Below are 23,362 nucleotides of genomic sequence, written 5' to 3' on the forward strand. Positions count from 1 at the left end.
TGCATGAATTGGAATAATACATTAAGATGATAATTTAATCAAATCAAATCAAATGATGAAATCTTATAAAAGCTAAGCTATAAAAAATGATTAGAACAATTGTTATATTATTATTAGTAGTAGTCGACATCACTTTTAAACAGCAGGTACATTAGGAAGCCAATCTGGACAACTCAGGCCTATTATTTTGCTCCACTGATGTAAATGAATATTTTTAAACGAGACGTTTTTCTATTTGAGGATTTTAATAACTCATAATTACTCGCTTCAAAACTACATCGTCGCCTTTTACTCTTTGTTGGGCTTTTATTATGAAAGGCTGTACCGGAACATGTGTAGTTTCCCCTGGTTCCCTTGATGCGGAGCCCAACGTGGAAGAGGAGGAGGAGGAGGAGGAGGAAGATGTGGGGACGCTGACATCTGCAAGCCAGAGGTTTGAAGAGGAGGACGACCCGCAGCCCGGCTGACGAGCAGCGGCCCAGGAGACCTCAGACACGGGCCGAGACATGTAACTTCTCCCGGAGGTAAAGTCTTGGCTAACACGAACCAGCTCACGCCACCATTTTCAACGTCATTCGCAGAGAAACGCGCTTCAGTCGCCGCCACGCTGCGTTTCCACGTCGCGTTCAACGTCGAGGAGTCCCCTCGCGGTTCCGACAAGTCACCGAGGAAGTTAACCTCCACACGTGATGGAGGCAGACGTCTCCAACCGCTCGCGCGAAGTTGTGAGGCTTGTTGCGTTCATCTGAGGATCTCGAAGGGGCGCTCGTTGCGGGATCAAGATGTCACCGTCTCCGCAGGAGTCCCGTGTGATCTGATGGAGTTTGACAGATGAGGAGACCTGTTGCTGTGGTGCTGGTGTTGTTGTTGTTGTTTAATCCCCCCCCCCACGCAAAAAAGTTGTATTCCAACAGAGAGAATAGGACAGAAAGGATTTGTGTTCGTCACCTGCACGGAGATGAAAGTTTAAACGTGCAGTGAAATGTCCATGTCAACTTTAGTTTCTTATGTAGCACGTTTTAAACAACCTGGTAAAAGGTATAACAAGAAAACAGAGATACGTAATATAGCATAATACTAAAGATAATAAAATAACAATCTGCTGGGGTAACGACGCTCACAATTCCAGAAGAAGGCAGAAGAGTTAATTCAAATATTAAAAGTTAATCCAAGAATAGTACAAACAAGTTGGATGTACGTTTCATCAGCTCTGAGGAAAACACCAGGTTTTACTTTTACTTTCATGTGAAGCAGAAAAAAACAAGCAGGCATCTTTTTTTTATATATTTCAAATCTCTATTCAACATCATGGCCTGGCTCCTCCTAGTGCTGGGCCATAAGGTTGTATATTATTTCAAGATAAAAAATGTCATTTCAATCAATGTTTATATCATCAGGATAAATGTCAAATTATTATTTCTCTTTTATTTAAATTTAAAGTCTTAAACTCTTCTTTATGAGCAGAGAATGAATAACACTTGACACACTGCAAAGTTTTATAAATCTGAGAAAGAAGATTCAAACTAATATTTCTTTATATATATCTTAGTGACAAACTCAATACATTTCTGAATCATAACATTTGAATAATCCCTCTGAATTATCAGATCTCTAGGAGATAGTGAAACTCTTAAAATGACCCAGGAACAGCCTAGGACCCGAGTTCAGATCATGTTCTTTGGTGGTTTCACTTCTTGAGAAACCAGTTGTCCTATCTGGCAATGTTAAGTGATTTAAAAAAAAAAAAAAATCCTGGATCTGAACCCAAATGAAATAAGTTCTTTCCCAGACACATGCCAAATCCTTGCACCAGGTTTCAGGGAAATTTGTTCATTTTGAAATTTTGTGCAATCTCGCTTACGAACAAACTAATCATTCCAGAGCTGTTAGTGTTGTAGAAGAATGTCAGTGATCGAGTCTCTCCAGGTCTTTTTCATTCTGAAAAGAGTCAGCTGGTTAATGGTGGAGACCCACTCAGCTTGTGTTACCTGCTCCACGCTTACAGCTATTTGTCCTCCTCTCTTGACTGCCTGATGAGGAAATGAGCCATGTATTGTTGTGTGTGTGCAGTACAAACTGTTCATTCCAGTCTTACCATGGTGAGCAATTTACTTCCCCCTGTGCCACCTCAGTGCTGAGGATCAAGTGACGGCCAGCATCATCGTTGATCAGGTCAGGGTGACGTGGTGAGACACGCACACAGCAGATTGCAGCTGGGGACGCAAAAGCAAATCTTATCCCCTGGCCTTCTTTTTTTAATTTCATTTATCAGCCCAAAAAGTGGGGCAGGTTTTAAGCTGCATCTCAGCCCCATGTCCCCTGCTGCTCGTTCCAAACGGCTTCCTAGTAAGGATCAGATTCAGAGAGAATGGGAGGTGTGATGGTAACCCAGTAAAAGGGTTTTTTGTCTCCAGGCGTCTCCATTTTGTAACCTCAGGACTCCCTTCAGTCTTCTGGCTGGAGCCCAGACTGGAGTGAAAGGGCTGCGCTGCTCCTGCTGCGGCCGCTGCTTTGAAGGACTCTCTGCGGAAATTGCGTTCCCTCAGACTCAGCGCTACACACACATGGAGTCCGCTAATGCACCAATGCTGTTTTCTGTTTTGTTGTGTGTTCTCAGCAGCAGCTAAAACAAACTGTTCCCAGAATTAACCGTTTTCTGCAGAAGAGGGAAACAACCATAATTGGGCTCTGATGTGAGGAAGTGGAGGGACTGCATGTGCGTGTGTGTCTGCCTGCGTCAGTGCTGCTGCTAAGCCTGTGTGGTAAACTAGTGTAAATGGCACTCTGCTCTAATATTTATGTGCCACAATTATGTGATTACATTCACTTCAGTGTCAATAAAGCAAAGGGCTCTGTTTTTAGTGCAGCCCTCTTTCGAATTTCGGACACGCTACGTCGACCTGTCAGCCATGGATAACCAAATTGCTTACCGTGTGTATCCTCAAATATCGGCTAATCCTGTTTTAAGTCAAAAAAGGATCTGTCCTTGTGCAAATATTCCTCAATGGCCTTTGGGTAATCTCTATTTTTGACTCAGTGGAAAACAATTGGAATCCTAAAATAAGGAAGCCTTCAAAAGGGCCTGATTCATAACCTGAATCCAAACAAAAGGCTTCCTGAGACCTGACTCATTACTGGGGGTTTTTAACTACGCATAGATGTTGAGGGGTTGTGCAAGAGCCGAGCTTGCTATAGAACATTATGCTATATTGATACAAATACATTTTGGCATTATATGATGGGAAATTTGCAAAAGCTTGAGTGATAACACGCTACATCAAGTCTGATTGTTGCACATGACATAAAACTGCAGCATCGTGATGAAGTTAAAGGTTAACACAGCTCTCGTCGGAGGGCATCACAGACTTTGTTTATTCAGCACATTAATGCACTGAAAGCCATAATTTGGCCTCTTGCATCTATGCATCCTGAATGTAATGAGGATCTTAATTCAAGCCCTGCATGCGATTATGTTTTTGATCTTGGCGTTGATTATTGCTGGCCTGGTCAAACTGGAGCTGTGTCCACAGGGCACAGCTCCAGTTACATAGGGTCCAACTCTTTCTTTCTGTAGCTGGTGTTAAGTTGGACGACTCCATTTAATTGGGAATCAAGTTCACTGGATCATGCCTTGTTCTTATTGTAGGAGTTTACTCTCCTTTTGTGATAGTTACTGGATTTGATTGGTCAGATAAATCTCTCAATTCCGCCTTCGAGGGATTTTCTTCTAATTTGGTACAAATTTTCAGTTGAGGATGAAGCGATTTCAATTTTGGTGGTCAATCGTCAAAGTTTAAGAGCACCTTGAACCTCACAAAACATATTCTTTAACCTTGTAAAGGCAATGTCTCATGAACAGCTCCATGGAATCCTTTCAGACTTGGTACAAACGTTTGCTTGGACTCAAAGATGAGCTGATTTAGATGCATGTGGATCAAAAGTCAAAGGTCACAGCAACCTCGAATAGAAAAAAAAGTTGATTGAATCTGCACTGGTGGGTGGAGGCATACATTTGCAGGGCAGTCAAGTTTTGTTTTATATGGCCTGTTTCTGTCTCTGATGTATGTGTCTTGTATGTGATTTTTTTTTTTTTTCTAACCCCATGTCTTTTTCTGTTCTCCAGAGACTTGTGTCCTGCAGGGCACGCTGACACTCCGCCGGTCACGGTGCCTCCCTGGGACTCTCCGTCATGAGGGGCCGTTTGTCTCGAAAATTAAGTTTGCTGGCCAAGGCCTTTTTCCTGCTCTGGCTACTGTGGCTGGGCTACGTTTTGTTGGCCCCCTCCTCCAGCCCCTCCCCCTCTCTGGATCAAGAGGAGGACGAGGAGCACAAACTTGTGGTACGACAGGTCGCCCTAGATGAGAGCGGGAATGATGGGCAGCTGGCGAGGCCTCTCTACATCAAGTCGGCACCCGACAGCAATGCGCCGGGGGAGTGGGGCCGGGCCACACACCTCACCCTCAGTGCTGAGGAGAAGAAGAAGGAGCAGGACTCAATCGAGAGCTACGCTATCAATATCTATGTCAGTGACAAGATTTCCCTCCATCGGCACATCCAGGACCAAAGGATGAATGAGTGAGTAGAAGGAAAACTGGATCCTTAAAATAAGTGACCACCTAACGGACAATAGGCCGCGACGGTCAGTTGACTGAAATTGTTTTTCTGCACATCCGGTTTTTTTTTATTGCCCGCTGTTTTCTTTGAGGCTTCAGCCAAAACATATACGTGTCTCTGGCCCGGCACGCTGCATGCAGCTGATAGCTGTGCTGCAGCTGTGTCGGGGATAAATGACTCAATAGAGATTAAGTTGAGCTCTTTACTGGAATCAGTTTTCCACTGACAGTCCGTGACAAAGATGAAGGCTGGTGATGCATTGCGCGGCTTATTGAAGTCGGTGTAAGCAGCTCTGCGCCTGAATGGATTTATTTCCATCCCAGAGTTGTTGCCTGTGATGAGACACCGAGTATGATGTCTTTTTCATTAGTAAGTCTTCATCTCTCACTGGCCCTCGTCCTAATGAAACCCAGATGTGGTTTCCGTCAGTGTGGTGAGAACCATCATTTGTGTGTGCAACGACCGTGTGTTTGTTTTATGCGCTGCGGAGTGTAACAGGGAAGCACAGATTTCTCTTTGAGCAGTGGATTTATGATCGCATCCATGAACAACCCTTCGGAAGACATTAAGAAAGCCATGATAAGATGTTTTCAATTGACTTTAACCCCCTGACACAAAATAAATGAATGATAAATGCAGTAAATATAGTTTTTTGCAACACGGCTGCATATTCAGAGATAGACCGATAAGAAGCTTTAATGTTCGCACTGCGCTGAGGAATCTACCTGGACGGTGGAAAGTCAAACCCTGTGCTTATCCAAAGATAACGTAAATCAGGCTGCAGCATAACGGAATTATGGTGTTCTGTGATTTGACAGAATCATTCCTCCATGCAGACTACTGCTCACTGTGTGACAGAGCGTGATGGGCCTTTGCAATGACACAGTGTCATTTTTTTCTCCTTAACCTTTTGGAGCTTCACCGGCTGTGAACTTGACATAATTGCTGAAGTGACCTTTCAACCACGGAGCAGCAAAGAACCCAACAGGTGGATCCTTCTCAGGCCAACCTATCCCAGGGATTATTTCTCAGCAATGCTTTTCAAAGGTGGCAGAGACATCTGCTTAAACATTTAAAAATAAATTATATTTATTTAGCAGGTAATTTCCAGTGCCCCTTGATGTCCTTTGGAAAACATTCCAAGAAAGTAGTTGGGACACTTTCCTTTTCATTATTAAATAAACTGATGAGTAACAGCACTTACTGGAGATGGCAAGTTTTCAAAATACAACATTTAAATATAATTGTTGGGATGTAACTCAACTGAACAGCTAATGGTACACATGTTCAAATATAAAAAACTTTCTGATCGTGTCCAACTGCCGTTCCGTTGCCTGGTGACAGCAGCGAGCGCAGGGCAAGCTGGTGAAGCAGATAAACAGAAAACCTCCTTAGTCCAAACTGTCTCATTTCAGTTTGGACCTTGTGATCTACGTAGCCCACAAATTGGGACCCAGCAGCAATTAGGAGCATGTCGGGGGGCGTCAAGGACCTCATGTCCCTCACTGTCTTTGTGCTCACATCGTGATGCCAGGTGCATCACACAGGACACAGTGGTGCGCTGCAGATCTTACCCAGTCTTTTAAAAAAAAAAATGTTAGTTATACACATGCAGCTGTGATATGAGTGGCTGTCATCCAACATAGCAACTCGCAGTGAGTCATTACGGGCTGTTCTACATGGTGTTAGGTTTGTTGGTTACAGCCTCCACAGACGTTAGGTTTTGGATGTGGAAGCATCTTCCTGTTGTCAGGCTGACCCCAGTGCACCAGTGTTTCTGTTTGGCTTTATACCTAGCAACTACGTAAGCAAACGTGTGTGCGCTTACTTCATAATAACATCAGTTTCCTCTCTAGAGCAGCTTTATGTGGCAGAATCACTGTGGACTGCTTCTTTCCACCATGAAACGCAGTAAACACAAGAGCTGTTGACAGAAAGAAAAATGGCTTGTTTGATTGGTTGCGACGAATTGCGTATTTGTTGTAATGCCAACAATCTTCCAGCTGTGTCATATTTGTATCGTGAGCCTCTGGCTGCAAAAAACATCCAGAAGTCATTCAGCTTGTGCCAGCGTTCACACACCCAGTGCTTCACACACTGATTCACAAAAACACAGCCTACGGAAAGGGAAAACAAAGTTTGCCATCTCTCCTTTCAGCGCCCTGTTCTCATTCCATCAAATCATTTCTTTGCAGTTTTTCCAGTTTTAATTTTCCCCTCCCCATCTGTTCTGCTCTTTTATTTTTCTTCTGTTTGCTAAAGTTTCTGTAGTCACTCCCAGAGCACTGCTGTGGTATGTTGCTCATTGGTGCGATACCCTCCCTACCCCCATCCATATTTCTGTGGCTCTTTATCGTTTTAATGACTGCCATCTGGATTAAGAACAGACACCTCCTCTCGCCTCAGTAGTTGCTCAGGTTTTATGCACACATAATCTTTGCCTGGCTTTGAGTCTTTTCTGTGAGCTATATTTGTTTCCTCACTTTTTCTTTGTTTAAGTAGATCTGTACCCTGGTTGTGTACCTTTTCTCATGCAAACCCTGTCTCTGCCTCCTCCTAACCCCACCCCCACAAACAGATGCCGAACTAAGAAGTTTGACCACCGGAGCTTGCCCACCACCTCTGTGATCATCGCCTTCTACAACGAGGCCTGGTCCACCCTGCTGAGGACCATCCACAGCGTGCTCGAGACCATACCCGCCATCCTGTTGAAGGAGATCATTCTCATCGATGACTACAGTGACCGAGGTTTGACACTCGGCAAGAATAGATAAACCAACGTGTTACTATTCTCTGTTTAAAAGTGCAGAAACAAAAGAGAACACGGCCTAGTTTAGCAAACAAACCAAACCTCCGATTTTGTGCCTTAGACAGGGAACAAAATTAAGCAGGACTCTGCTACAAATTGAAAAATAAATTATATTTATTGAGCAGCTAATTTGTTGTGCCCCTCAGTGTCCTAGTTGTAACACATTCCTTTAATTATTAAGTAAACTGATGAGTAACAGCACGTACTGGAGACGGTTGATTTAATTTATTTATTAAAAGGTCATCAAAATACATGGATTTTAGGAAAAAAAGGCGACATTCAGTATTAGTAATAAGTTAGTTTAGGCCAAGCAAAAATGACATGTGTGTTTTTGTGTGTGAGTATGTGCGGGTCTATCTATAGTTATGAGGGACAACTTTGGTTCAATACCAGTGTGAGAGTGTGAGTGTGAGAGAGAATTTGAATTGTCATTCTTGAGTCTGAAATGTTGCTGCTCAGTGTCGACATCTTTATCACAAAAGTTTGACCTTTGGAATAGTCAGTCTGGACTCACTAGCTCTTTGTGAACTTTTTGCATCCTGTCAGCAAATGAGACGTCGTCTCACTCTTATAACACCCGGAGTGACACGACTGTGTCTCAGAAACTCTCCGTCCGTCTTAATGGAACTAGTGTTCGGTCCCAGCTTGTCTGGTCTGTGTGTATCGGAGACATTACACCATAACGATGACTTCAGTGAGCGCTGAGCTGCCATGACATAATTTCCTCTCCTCTAACCACCCTGACCAAATGAATAAAAAAAGGAATGTTAGAATTGCCTCTTCAGAACCAGAAGGGTTACAGCAGACGGACAGCGACTGGGGGACAGACATCTCTCCCATGTCTCCAAGCTGGTAGAACAGGGTCTGTCATACCAAGCCGCGTTTTGACCTCTGTCGTCCTTTAGACCATGAGGTGTGTTACCATGACTCATCTGAAGTGGGTTCAGGTAACAATGGAATGAATCCATTCATCAGCAAAGGTTTTAGTGTGAGTAATTGATTAACTGGGCAATAATTATCATTATACTGGCACTGAGTCAAATCCCTCCACTCCACTTTCCTGAAATCACAGACACTTTAACTTGACTCTTTAGCCTCTGAGCCTCTTTTCACTTGTCTAACTAAATAAGCTCAGATTTCCTTTTTTTTTTGGTTTTCACTGCTTACATTCAACAACCTACCTGACTGTTCAAACACACCCAACCTAACTACTTGACTTGAAAATAGGTTTCAGTGATGCAGCTTTCCCCCATTGTGCACAACATGCCTGTCTGGATGCTTTGTTTCTGCTTGACGTGCAAGTGTTTGTCACAGAGCGTTTGAGAGCTCACGTAACAATGCTGTGTTGAGAGATTTAAATATTTGTGACTGCTGCATTTGGAATCAGCTTGTATATCGGTCCTCTAGTGGCCAAACATCATTTAAAGCAGCTTTAAAGTTAAATGTAGGAAGAGGAAATAACAAAGCTTAATGTTACAAATTATGACCTTGTGTGTATGTGTGTTTTTTGTTTTTATGAAAAATAGGATATTTGAAATCCCAACTAGCTGATTACATCAGTGATCTGAACCGCGTGCGGCTCATCCGGACCAACAAAAGAGAAGGGCTGGTCCGGGCACGTCTCATCGGCGCCACCTACGCCACGGGCGATGTACTGACATTTCTCGATTGCCATTGTGAGTGCGTCCCTGGCTGGATTGAGCCTCTCCTGGAAAGGTGGGTTGACCAGATCAGTCAGGACACAACAAACACCAGAAAAGCAGGACTAAAAAGACTATATCAGAGATTTGTGTTTGAGTCTGTTCTCTCTGTGCCGTGTTAAGGATTGGTGAGAATGCCAGCACCATTGTGTGCCCTGTGATCGACACCATTGACTGGAACACGTTCGAGTTCTACATGCAAACAGACGAGCCAATGATTGGAGGATTTGACTGGAGACTCACCTTTCAGTGGCATTCGGTCCCTGAGGAGGAACGCAAGAGGCGCAGCTCTCGCATTGACCCCATCAGGTGATGGTTGGATACTTCAGACAGGTTCTTACACACTTTTTGAAGATTTTGGCCTTTTAATTTCCTTAAATTTCTTCCAGATCCCCAACAATGGCAGGTGGATTATTCGCCGTGAGCAAGGCTTACTTTGAGTACCTGGGCACATATGACATGGGCATGGATGTGTGGGGAGGCGAAAACCTGGAGCTCTCCTTCAGAGTGAGTTCAGTTTTCCTTCAGTGAGGACCGCAGGACCAATTTACAACCAGAGTGTGGTTTTTAAAGATGTTGGGAAAGAGTGACTAGTCTAACCAAAAATCTACCAAAACCTCTTACAGACAGACCATCAGTTCACTCTGCTTTTTCTTTTTTTGACCGTAGTACCGTCCAGCTAACAAGCTCACAGTCAGTGGGTAGATGATGAGAGAGAGACACTGGTCAGTGTCAGATCTCAGTCGGCCATGACATCTGAAACTGCGCCCTCCTATTGGCTGATCCCTTGTTGAGACTTTGGTGTTGCTTTTCACTTGTTTGCGTCAATCCAATTGGCACAGATTATAGTCTATGTGTGAGTGTGCAGCAAGAGCAAATGCATCACTGTGTGTGTGTGTGCTGTGTGTTTGTGTGCGTGTGTGGCTGCAGTGTGAGGGCTGATGGGCTGTTCCCCTGAGGGGTTTGTGGACACCTCCCACGGGGACTTTTTACATGAATAATTAATGTCTAGTGGATTTGGTTTAGAGTGTGTTTTGTTGGCGAGTGATATGCCTGAATTAAGATGTAAGTGACTGTCATGGTGATGGATATATGACAAAGCATTTTTGCCCTGTGTAACTCGCTCGAGGCTAAGCCAAGTAATAAGAAATACCTTTTTAACAAGCTTTCATTATTTAAGGGTGTGGCTTTCTTATTTTAATTTTTCCAAGGTGTAAGAACAAGCAATTACACGATGAAAATTGGTGCCATAAATCGGCCGCATTCACTTGAAGCTGTATGACTCACGACTAAAAGGAAGGGATTTTCACGGTGAGATTGAAGCGCAGGCAGCTTTGTCCACTATTTAAAGGATTTCTAACACAGCATCAGTCGACACGAATATAATAATTATATTTAGATTAAGGTTTGTAATCTCCTTAAAGGAAGGATTTATGCTTTTCTATAGGTACATACAAAAATAGGATAAAAGTATAATTTGCACAAGGACGGATCCCCAGGCTGACTTAAATCTAATAAATTTGCCTATAACGTTTGTCTATTTGAAAAAGTCACTATTGACAACTTACGAGTGATCTACCAGTTTATTTGCAGGTAAGTCAATGATTGTAGTTGAAGGACGGACAAAGTCATAAACACCTGCAGTAAAGTGAGTAAGTGCCTAAGTTCAGCACTTGGACATGTGGTGAATAATTGACAAGTTAGCAGGTTAATGATAAACATATTGATGCAGCTACTGGTCCTCTGATTATAGTGTTTGTATAGATTTTAATATATATAGATATATTTATGTATAAAATTGCAAGGAATAGTAATAAAAGCATTGAATTCGTTCTCATCTGATGTGTTTTCTTCCCTCAGGTGTGGCAGTGTGGGGGCAGCCTGGAGATTCACCCGTGCTCTCATGTGGGCCATGTTTTCCCCAAAAAGGCCCCCTACGCTCGGCCAAACTTCCTCCAGAATACTGTGCGAGCCGCAGAGGTTTGGATGGACTCTTATAAACAACACTTCTACAACAGGAATCCACCAGCCAAAAAGGTAGGACACAAATCAGCTGGACCATGTTTCTAAACATTTTGCTGACGTGTTGCTGGTTGGGATGCTGATCTTAGAGAAGTGTATTTATCACCACTGAGCTCTGTTTTAGTTGTAAACTAAAGCCTCTCAGACATGCACTGAGGTCTGCACAAGAAAACAAGATTGGAGAGCTTTTGACTATAAGGGCAGTCACCGGTTGATGTGCTGTAAACAAAAGTCCCTGGCTGCATTCTTCATATTTGAAATGCAAACTCCAGAAAATGTTATTCTTACTCTGCCTCTTACATATTTGTTTTTCATCCAGCTGGTGTCGAACCAAAGCCTTTCAGGGATGAAATTCTCCTCCAAGCAGTAGCATGTTAAAATGCTGCAAAGAGCGACTTACCTTTTGCTGTTAGATGTTTCATTCGACACGATTCACCTGTCAGCATATGATTAAACGCTGCCTTAATGCCTGGATCAGGTGTGAGTGTCTGTGTGTGTGTCGTTCCTATCAGGTTCTCAGTGTTGGAGCATCATCAAATATTCACGTATCTCAGTTTCCCCTATCTGAAACAAAACTACATTATTAATGTCAGGGAGCTTTGATCAAACAATAAATGACTTGGTCAGGGCGAGATTGAACACAGCACTGCCAGACAACCTCACCAGCTCCTCATCCACAAGTCTGCTGTGATAATATGTGACTGCAGAGCTGCACGCAGGATTATTGATTTGGTTTTGTACATCATTATTTTTCATTGAGTGCAGTTAGTCACATATATCGATTTGATGTTTTTACAAAGTTCAAACGTACCAGCGGCCATTTCACTGTGCCACCCAGATTAATTGCTCTGATCCGGATCTAAGTTACCAAAGCTGAACACCCCACATTAATGTATTATGTTGTATACCCTGGATGTGGAGATTTGTTATCAAATAGTTTTAATTAAGAGTTTTCATTAAAGTAGTGCTGTCAAACGCTTAAAATATTGTTAATCGCGATTAATCGCATTTATGTCATAGTTAACTCAAAATTAATCGCGACTAATCGCAAATTTGTATCTATTCTTAATGTCCCTTCATCAATTTTTTCTCCATAATATTTTTTGGGTTTTAATGCTCTATTAACATGGAAAGTGGATTGGCTTGCTTTATGCAAATGTTTTATTTTATTGAAAAACAACACTGCCGGGCGTTACAAAATAAAATTGTGAAGTGCACATTTCAGGTAAACAAGGACTCAGCCTTTAGTGCAGTTAAACCATGGCTTAATATTTTCTTTTTTTCAAGTTTGCTGTGAACATAGCAGTCAGGCCTCTCAAACAGACAAGCAACTAAATAACAAACAAACAAAATACACAGGCAAGTGTTGGCCTACTTTGAAATAAATTAAACTCAGAACTGTGAAGGGCTATTTGAGTCCTCCCCATATTTGTGGAAAATGTTTGAAATAAGAAGTACCCTATTTAGAAATAAATAAAAACATATAGCTGTAGCTTAATAGCTTAAAATTATATATTTTAGTTGGAGAAATATTGAAACAAAAAGCGAGAGCAGGTCAGACTGGAGGCGAACACAGATACTGAAGCTCGATAGAAACCAACTGCAGCTTCTGCTCTGATCGAGAAGCTGCGGCGCTGAACTCTGATCAGCTGAGACCAGAGAAACTCTGTGTTTTCACTGTTTTCAAAGTTAAGAAGCAGTGAGTCACTGAAAGGCTGCCACACGTGAACGAGCTCCGATCTCACTGTGTCTCCCTGAGCGAGTGCGCGGGGGCAGGGGGTGGGGCTACGGTGCGCGATCTGGAACCACACACAGACACACACACACACTCGCCCACCCCTTGTACTTCAGGACGGCCTGATACGATGATGTTTTAAAAAATTATTGTGACTTAGTCAACCACCAACATGCAAATGCGTGTGTCACACGGCGAAAGCGTGAGAGTTGGCAGCTCTGCGTTAATATTCTCGGAAAAAAAATTGACAGCGTTAAAATGGGTTTGCGTTAACGCCGTTAATAATGCGTTAAACTGACAGCACTACATTAAAGATTATAAAAATAAAAGTTATTGTTTTTTTTGTTTATTAGAGAACTTCTCTGCATTAAGGTCTTAGCTCACCAGGTCTGTATTTTTCATCCCACATTTTACCCAAGTTAAAAAATAAACATGACTTTATTGTGTATGTGGGTTGCAAAGACCTTGTGTCTCTGATCTAGACAGACTGGCTGGAGCTAAGTGTGGGACTGAAATCATAAATAGTAAATGCACTCATTCCAAAAAAAAGGGACTCCTCCTATTCACTCAATAATAGCATCGCAATCGGGGCATTTAGGGCCTTAGTGTCTTGCCCAGGGACGCTTAAACATGTGGAGCCTGTGATTGAACTATCAACCTGTTCTACCTGCAGAGCCTAGTCCTTGAGGCCCTGTGTGTATGTCCCACCCTCAGGCAGTGAAAAGGTGTAAGGTGTGTGAAGGTTCCGGACTTTGATTCCCTCGAGGTGGAGTTCTCCCCCTCAGCAAATACCGCTATCTTAAATATTCAAGTATGCACAATAGGTGTAACCAAATCAGCCAGTATCACATCCGTGTTATGCCAGGTCAAATATATAAGATGTGGCATGGCATATCCAGGATGCAAATATTTGCTTTCATGATGTGTCGCTTGAGTAACAGTACAAGTCATCTTAAATCATTCTAATCTTAAACCAAATAGTGTGTGTGTAATGAACGAAGTGGAAAGGCCGATGGTGATGTGGTGATTTTGTCGGGGCACTGAGGTGTGTCCGTCTCCACTCACTTCTCTGGAAAGACGACTTATAGGATGTGCTCATTTCACAGGAAAACTACGGGGACATCTCCGGGCGGCTGCTGCTGAGGGGGAGGCTGAAGTGCAACAGTTTCGACTGGTACCTGAAGAACATCTACCCTGAGCTACACGTGCCTGAGGACAGAGAGGGCTGGCACGGGGCTGTGAGTGTCTGCTGTCCATATCTGTTATATGAGCAAACCTCAGCATCAGTGTTTCCTCTTTTCCGATCTAAGATTCTGAAGTCACAAAAGCTGTTTTGAGACATGAAGGGAGAAAGTCCAGAAAATTGGGTCCGGGAGTTTCCCCTTGTCACATGGGAGGAACACAGTAGGACAGTGTCCCGGTCGGACGTGCTCACTACTCCAGGAAAATATCTGGAGCATTCAGACAAGGGGTGGGGTGTCAGTAGAGCGTGCAGGAGGAAGGACATGACGTATACATTCCGCTGCATAAATCACACATTTGTGTTTACAGCATATCGACACCCCTGTCCATATAGTTGTCTTTCCAAGTGGACATCTTCATCATGCTCTTCTACTTGTATGACAAGTCCTGAGATATTTGTTTTCTGAGGTTTCCTGTCCGTCCCATGTTAGAAATGTCAACAATTCACTCACTGTGAATTTTATGGACATTTCCCTAAACTTACCTTCCAGTTTCTGGACTTTAGCGCATGTCTGAAAGTAGCACAAGTGATAGCTGTGTTTTTCTTCCTAATTCCTGTCTATTTTGAGACTAAAACCAGGTGTCAGGTGGGGACGGGATGTGGGAAAACCCTGTTGATAGCGAGAAGGCTTGACTGAAGACGAACAAAAGGCTTTAAATCCCATTTTGGTCGGAGCTCAAGAGCATTACAATCCAAACACCTGGGGGGACATTTCACCCACCACAATGTAGGAACAAGAGAAAAATAAAATCCCAGAAAAGAATTCTCTCAGGCGAGATTGGGCAAAGAAAATCCACCATCTTATCATGTTGCCACGTTGACACCTGTGTAAATATTTACAGCATGAACACAATGACATTGAAAATATAGCTTTCTGCAGAGGTAGGCATTTGGGGTTTTGAAATGAAAGCAGGAAAAAAGACCAAATTGCTAATCAATATCATATTGATTTCTTAATAGATGTGTGTTGATGTGGAAAATAAGCAAACAGCGTAAGGTCGAGTTGTTTCTTGTCATTTAATCAGACGACTTAGCATCAGTGGCGCTGCTCTGTGTGGGACCTGCCTGTCGAGAATCAAACCCAACCCACAGCAGTGTCATCAATAAAGTGCAGCCTTTCAATTTTCATAGATTTCTTTGCTCTGCTCTTACCAGGTGCGTAGTTTAGGGATAAACTCGGAGTGTCTGGACTACAACTCTCCAGAACACAATCCCACCGGGGCCCACCTCTCTCTGTTCGGCTGCCACGGCCAGGGAGGCAACCAGGTACGTTGAGCCTTTCACACCTCGTTTGTTCTGTCGTCGTCCATCTCTCTCCCGCACATATTCTGCCTTGTCGCAACCTCGCAGCCTCCCTCGGCCTCGGTGGGAGATGTGATTTAAAATGTTAGCGATAACCCAAGTTGCCACAGTTGATTCACACCAGAAAGATCCTCCCTGCTGCCACGAGCAGCCTGACTTGAATGTAATGAAGGGGAAAGACAAAGATTGGTATTGCATCCACATCTTAAGGGTTTCCAAAGGGTTTTAGACAGTCTCAAATTTGATCATCTGAATTTTAGGCTCTTTAAAGTATGTTTAATAAATACGATAAAGTAATACATACTTAAATATGTTCAGTTAACGCTACCTCTGTCACTCTTTAAAGTTTTTTTTTTTTAAGAGAAATGTTTTGGCAGCATGCATAGTATAATGTCTCTGTGTGTTGTAGTTCTTTCTCAGTGATATTAGCACGTTTGAATAAACTTTAAAAACAACGTAGAACTGATAACCGAGCCTACAAACGCAGATCAGGAGTTATTTCCTTGGAAAAGACTTTGAATACATACTGTCTCTGCCTGTAGTTCATAAGATAACACTGTGTTTCTGGGGTTATTCTTTACTAGGCTACCTCAGCTGATCTTTAGTCTAAGTGTAAGTAATTGTGAGACATGGTTGTTCTTTCATATTTACAGAGCCCCTTAAGATAAGATAATGACTTTATGGGAGGTATCTCATTCACACAAGTTGCATCTTGTGTGCAAAGGATTTTAAAAGATACATCACCATATGGGGCTTAAAAGTTCCCGTACTTATCTGACATTAAATTGAATTAATAGTTGTCTTAAATAGCCTTAAATTTAACTTTTTGAAACCCGCCGAACCCAACCCTGGAATCACTGATACTCTTTAACTGAACGCCTGCCAGCTGCAGTGATGGATGGCTTAGCAGGCAGCAGATTCTTTTTCTGTTATGATGTATATTTAATGTTGCCGTCAGGCAGAGCTTCTTTCTGAGAATCCCCGACCTGCTTGATGTCTCTGATTACCCCACTGAAGCATCATGTGTCCCCAGCCACAAAAAAAGCACCATGTGTGACTGAAAATCAATGTTTGAATGACTTCCACACGGAAACACAAACCTGAGGGCCCTTCACTGCCTCCCCCCTGCTCCCTCTTCCCTGGCCCACATAACAACCCGCGTTCCATTTTAAAAGATACATGAGCCTGGCAGGCCGAATGAGTGGCACATCCGCGGGTAAATAAGTTTCAAGCCAGACACGGGGGCCTCGAGTGAGTCTTTTGTTAGAGACAACCATTAAGGGCCCCCGATGCACCTGAAAGATGTATGAGATGAGAAGGATGGGGAAGAATGAAGATTGATTACCTGACCCTCCGTTTAATGGCTAGCCCAGGGATTGTTGCATCTTTTCTCCCAGTGGACCAGCTGTTGAAATTACACCAGCGGAGGGGAGGGGAGTGGAGGGGCTGGGTTTGAGTCGATTGAGTGTGCCACAACCCCATCTTTGCCGATGAGATCCCTCGGCACCCACGCAGGCACGGCACGCAACAAGGCCAGAGCCAGGACCTGATCCCACAGCAGAGGAAGAGAAAAAACATCCTGTAATCCCAGGAGGAAAAAAACAAAACACGCCAACCTGCACAATTGTTCTCATTGGAATGTTTTCTGAGTAAAGGGAGATTAAGGTAGAGGGAGAGAGAGGTAGTGAAAAAACTGGAATGGAGACAAAACATTGTTTTTCATCTCTTTGTCACCACTGCTTTTCCTGTTTGGTTGCTTTCCTAAGAAATGTCCAAATACAATGAAATCCAGAGCAGATGGTCGCATAACCGGGTCTTTCTTCTTCTCCAGTACTTTGAGTACACATCTCATAAGGAGATCCGCTTCAACTCGGTGACAGAGCTGTGCGCCGAAGTGATCGACGGACAGACCTCCATCGGGATGAGGCACTGTCCTCGTGATGGGGAGCCGAAGCCTCCCAGCATCACCTGGGAGTTCAGAAAGGTAAGCTGTGCCCACGTCTGAGCCGCTCTCAGACATGAACACAGAATCGGGAGCAGGAGATTCCCTCCGCTCAGACACGTTCTTGTAGTTCAGTGCATGTCTGAAAGCAGCTTTACACACAAAAAGACCCTTTGAGTCTCTCACTCAACCGATGGAGCTCATTGGACACTTCATTTTTCCACCTCTCGCCCTGACAGGACGGGACCATCTACCACCCTCATTCCGACACGTGTGTGACAACCTACCGCACGTCAGAGGGCCGCGCGGACACCCAGATGAAGAGCTGCAACCCAGCAGACAAGAACCAGCAGTGGAAGTTTGAGTGGTAGACGGAGACAGGGCAGCAGGAAACCTCAAGTGACCTTCTTTGACCATAGTGCAATTACTACAGCGGACGTCTTCTCCGCTGCTCCCAGCTCTCCAGGGCTGCGCGCCATTTGAATGGGGATAACGAGCGAATGAAGAACGGTGAAAAGTCACTTTAAGCCAATGATTTCACCCGATTCTGAGCTTTTATACCCGTGTGAGTGACTGAACAGGTGCAGATTGTGGTGGAGCGAAGGAGAATGGGGGTCTTACTAAGGAGGCCAGCAGAACATGACTTCAACTTTTGAGTAGCTTTCATTCAAGTGCCTCTGCAACCACAATGGAATCCAGCACACACTTAAAAGTGTTGTGATTGTCTCGTTTGCAACAACTTGAAAGTAGTGAAACTGGTTCGACCGTCCAGCACACGAAGAAGTGCCTTCCAGAGATAATCCAGATAAAAGTGTTCCCTTTGAAAACTAGATGCAGAGTCGTGCTGCACTATAAAAGCCTTAAAATGTGCAATGAGTTATCGTCACGCTTGTTTCTTCAGTTGTAAAGAAATGGCCAATTAAAACATGAGCTGCTCCAAAAGAAAGAAAGGAAAAAAAAAAAAAAGCAGAAGTCTTGCCAGGAATGTCAGGTCAGCGGCAGCGTTGCATGCCGCATCATGTGAGAGGAAAAACAGCGAAGGAGCCTTGTGGTCACACTACACTGCTCCTCGATTCTATCTCTCGCCCGTGGAGCCAGTTTAATGCAAGAATGCTGCCTGAGCAAGACTCGAAGCGTTCATTAAGCAATTTGCACAAAGCGCAATTTGCCCCCGAGCACTCAGCTAGTTGACGGGAATGTTGTGAGTCTATTCCTCCCTGTTGTGTAGAATGAAGACGACCCTCTGAACTCGTCTGTCAATGTGCCTTAGAGAGGTCGCGGTCCCATTAGAAGAACCTGTCCGTGCCGAAATGAAACGTGCCAGTGTGGGTCAAATGTATCCCGAGCATTTGAAATGCTTAAAAATCTGAAACACCAGTGGCTTGCTGCACTTAATGCCTTAAAGGAAGCTCCTGTTTAATTTAATCTTTTGACTTGGCGGGTTTTATTGGACTCCTGTGTGAAAACTGTACTTGAAATGTCACCAGAAACACACTCCTGCTTGGTGTTTTTCATCTCCTCTTCTTCTTTTCTAACGAAGATCTTGTCAGTGTTTCCACTGGGATGTACGGACATAGAGATGAGGCGTGTTCTGGTTGAGTAGCAGCTCTATTTGCCGATGTCCGCTTATCGCCGGGTAACATTTGGTCTCTGTTGAATTCATGAATACGAGGTTATTCAGACCGGTCAATGGAAACAGTGTGTAAACATGTAAGATGGCTGTTGTGTTGTGTTGCCTTTGTAAATAAGGTTTGAGATAAGGGACCAAAAGGGGGGGGGGGGGGGGGGGGTGCTGTGGTAAAGCACCTCTAAAACTACTGATGATGCAAAAACACAATGATGATTACTTGACACAAGGAGGAGGGGGACTGACATGGGTGGATGATTCAAATGAGATTGAAGCTGTAAGGATTGTTTGTGGAATAAAAAAAACTAACTAATTTGTCCAGTTGTCTGTTTTTTCACTGTCGTCTCTACGCACACAGATTATTATTGTTACTCCAGAAGAAATGGAAGAACAGCGGTTTATCCTGCATTTCCATCAAGAACAAGTTGGTTCATGTACTGAAGCGAATGTCAGGACTCTACGGTATGAAGATGGGCATCTTTCGGTCTGTCGATCACAATCAAAGCCCCGTTGGGACAAATAAGCTTTTACTCTGCAACGGGTTCGGAAAGAGACGTTTGTGTCATAGACAGATAAACATTGTGGTTCACAGCAGAAAAAAGAGAGATGATCTTTCACCTGAGTTTTAATGTTTATCCGATGAATTTATGTCACAAACAAATGGTTGCAACACTTTCTGTATGCCTTCTCAAAATAAAAGCACTCAAGCGTTTCTGTTGATGGATTCCATTCCCTTGATTAAGAAGTTGTATTTGCTGGTGCGGAAGGTGCACGGCTTCATACTGTATAGTACTGGTATCTATTTGAGTACAAGGGAATAATCATATTTGTGGCCATATTCAAACATATGTTAAAACATTGTGCTGCAGTACCATGTCCTCTGCAGAACAGGATGTGGAACTGAGAAGCTACATATTTTGCATTGTAAATATTAATTCATAATTTGAATGTTGTGCATTGAATAGAAAAAAACTGCACGACTGCTATTTTTTGTCTATATTTATTTCTTGTACATTCAGCCTTTAACGGAAATTGCAAAAAATAATAAGTATGACCCTCTTAAGTGTTTTTTTTTGGAAGATATCAACAAATGGCGACTGTTGTTGTTCTGGGTTTGTTCCCTCATGGTCGATGCACTTATTGTGAGTGTCTTTGGATAAAAGCGTCATCTAAATGAAATGTAATGTAATGGTAGATGTCGGCTTAGGTTTGGATTGAAAAAGGGATCTTGGGCTCGAAAAGGCTGGAGACCACTGGTTTACAGCATTCACAGTTCTTTGGCGCCATCTACTGGCAGAAAGGCAGATTACACTGATAATGGCCAGTCAGAGTGACTGGGATTATTTGACACGTTCGAGTTCTTCTGTATTTTTGTCCACATTTGGTTATGAAAAAGATCACAAGTTCATAAAGTGATACATTTATTCAACACAGCTGAACACAGTGCAAACCTGAGAAAGTTGAGACATTTAAAAATGAATGCTTTATATCTTGAAAATTGTTTTCAAGATTTGTCACGTGCCATTATTACTATTATCCCGCCAACTTCTACAAAAGGACTCTTCTGTACAAAAGGACTCTTTTCTAGAAGTTTTCAGGATACTAGTTTATATAAAATGACTGAATAACACTATAAATTTTCAGGGCGGCATGAGAGGTACAAATGTCGCCGACTCACTATCTGATGTCTATGGAGGATTGATGGAGACGGAGAAGGACTGTCTACTGTTATGCCTGGAATAAGGATCAAAACTATGTTGAAGATAGTATGTTCACTTGAATAAACTGCTTGAATAGACTTGTGCTTGTAGACGAATGTAGTGGAGCAGATCAGGAACCAGTGTTGGTGTTGCACTGGAAGGTCATGAAATCACACAGGAATTAAAACTTTATCCGAGGCAATCAATCACTCTTCCCCAGCAGCATACCACAGTGTCATTGGCAAGATACTGAACCCTTGTAATCGGCAGGACATCAACCACCTATTAATTGCACAATATCTTACACTATGTAAATTAGAAAAAAAAAAAAGAATCTTCCAAGTTCGCTTCTGCACAGGAGGTTAATATATACATTTTTGAAATAACTAAGTAAAATTTCACCACTTTCAAATTTTCTGCAAATTTGGTAAGAATTTGAGCATGCCAAAGCCCTCAAAAAGCCAATTCATTTGCCCAAAAATGTATAATAATAATCCTTACAATCTCAATAAGGCCTCACTGTCTGTCGGTGGCTGTCAGTGCTCGGGCCCTAACTACAAATTGTTGCGTTTTCTCAAGCTTAGAATGAGCCATTTGCTTCTACTTAGCACCCTCTTGTACGGAGTCACAATATTTCACCGCCATGTTTTTACAGTAGCCTAGAACGATCAAGAAACAGCGGCTCTACAGGGCGTTTTGCATCCTACTAACCTGAAGGCCATGGTAAGTTCTCCTACTTGCTTGGGAGGGGAGTGTTGAATGGAAGAGTTTTCTGTTAACTCTGCAACCACGCAGCCAGACACCACAAAATCCTACACACTGGTACTTTAATCCTCCCTCCCACTGCACCAAATTATATTTAACCCCTCTCGCACATGAAATCTGTGGATGAGTAGCTTGTTGCTTCAGAGCTTTCAAACCTGAGTCTCTTTATCCTCTAATACACTATCATCTCTTACTCAACTGAATACTGTACGTTGCGTCATCCTGTTGTGTAACTTGTGTTGTTCACAGTTCCTTGTCTGCGTCTTTCTATTTCGCCCACCCTCTTAAGACGCACCAGATTAGACCTTTGGCAACTTCCAACCACTGTCACCCTTTAGGGTTGAGCTGTTTTTGATGCAGAGAGGCTGCATGTGCACTGTTCCTTCCACTCCTCCAAAGGGAATCTCACTTTGACTATGACATGAAACGGGACAGACTGGATCCACCACTTCCACATTCTGTCAGATAGGTTTAAGGATCGTCCTCATCACATGGGAGACGTCATTGGAATCCTTGAGAAGCCTGGTCCACTTGTTTGCTATTGTTTTCCGTTGCCAGTTAAACTGCTTTTATCAAAGACACAATAGAATTGTCGGTGATGTTTTCTTTTTCGTTGGTGCAAAATTAAAGGGCGGTAACAACAGAAGGGAAAACCATTAAGCCCAAGGTGCATTGTGTTCAATACATTAGCTAAATATATATCTGTTGAATGGAAAAATGTCATCCATCAGACGCTCCTCAATGAAAACGCCCTGATGCATCGGCAGTAATATCGTGTCTCATTGTGATGTGAAGGACACGGAGAGCCCGGTGGACCGTGGCACATTACAACACTCCGGCTCACTTGTGGCCTCGCCGTGTCTCTTTGTAGTTTTCACAATATGGGCACTCCATCAAACAGCGGGCCACTCAAATTACCTTCTCGCCTTGAAGCGGTCGCCTTAATTATTTAGCATTTTAATTTGCTTAAACATACTTTTTGTGTCAGATTGCATCTATGGTGTGGAGAGGTTTCCTATCAGTTTCATTTGAGTGACACCTGGGTTCATATGAAGTGAGACCACCACGTGATCTGAACTTGGGTCCTGGGTCATTTTGAGTGTCCCTCCTATAACCAGAAATATGATGATTCAGAGTGATGATTTTTTTATATTGTGTTTCAGAAATAGATTAACTCTCCTGCAAAGATAAATTAATAAATACTTTTGAATGGAGCTGGGAGATAAAACAATAATTATCACAGGAAGAAAACTTCAATATGCATCGATACATTGCTTATGCATTGTGCAAGCATGGTAAGGAGGTATGATACATGATTAGTATGAAGGTTCTGCCTCAGATTTATAAAATGTTTTGTCATTCTCTGCTCATAAAGAAGAGTTTAAAACCCTCAATCAAGAAACGCCCTCTAACTTGAAAGAAATGATAATGTGATAATTATCGATATTAATTGATTGAAACGTTTTTATCTTGGTGACATTTTTGGCTATTTTGCCCAGCCTCTTATTTGAATGTACTTCATACAGTTTGGTGAAAATACATCAACTATTTACACACACAAAATGTGTCTAGTTTTACATGAGGACAAATAAACATCTCACTGAAAGTCATTATTATTTTGATTATTGATAAATTATCAGTCATAATATTTACCCGCTGCTGCCCTGAAGTTGAATTTCAAATCCTTCACAAGAAAGTGAATCCATTACACCTCCGGTATAGCTATTTGGCCTTCAAAATAAAAGCAAAACTGAAATCGCTGAGGTGAAGTTTTTACACCAGACTGTAAAAAGGTGGTTTTATAGCTTTACAGCCACAGTGGAATTTTACAGCTTGTGTGTACATAGTGAGATCAGAGGAACAGTAGACCCGGAAGAGGATCTATAATAAAAAAGATGTGGGA

General features: G+C 42.8%; 1 protein-coding gene across 1 annotated transcript; it reads left to right on the plus strand.

Moving 5' to 3' along the window:
* The first annotated feature begins 395 nt into the window (after positions 1 to 395).
* poc1bl (POC1 centriolar protein homolog B (Chlamydomonas), like) lies at positions 396 to 19,609 on the plus strand. Its single transcript, XM_062409963.1, has 11 exons — positions 396 to 524; positions 4,124 to 4,575; positions 7,193 to 7,362; positions 8,950 to 9,139; positions 9,247 to 9,432; positions 9,513 to 9,630; positions 10,984 to 11,160; positions 13,987 to 14,118; positions 15,279 to 15,389; positions 17,257 to 17,409; positions 17,607 to 19,609. The coding sequence occupies exons 2-11, from the start codon at positions 4,190 to 4,192 to the stop codon at positions 17,736 to 17,738; spliced, it is 1,755 nt and encodes a 584-aa protein (XP_062265947.1). The 5' UTR covers positions 396 to 524; positions 4,124 to 4,189; the 3' UTR covers positions 17,739 to 19,609.
* Positions 19,610 to 23,362: the final 3,753 nt, after the last annotated feature.

This window comes from Platichthys flesus, chromosome 17 (assembly GCF_949316205.1).
Source record: "Platichthys flesus chromosome 17, fPlaFle2.1, whole genome shotgun sequence".
Lineage (NCBI taxonomy): Eukaryota > Metazoa > Chordata > Actinopteri > Pleuronectiformes > Pleuronectidae > Platichthys > Platichthys flesus.

Coding starts and splice junctions, on each gene's coding strand:
- poc1bl (XM_062409963.1), top strand. CDS start 4,190: ATGAGGGGCCGTTTGTCTCGAAAATTAAGTTTGCTGGCCAAGGCCTTT. Junction 9,433..9,512: donor TCTCGCATTGACCCCATCAG/GTGATGGTTGGA, acceptor AATTTCTTCCAG/ATCCCCAACAATGGCAGGTG. Junction 17,410..17,606: donor TCACCTGGGAGTTCAGAAAG/GTAAGCTGTGCC, acceptor TCGCCCTGACAG/GACGGGACCATCTACCACCC.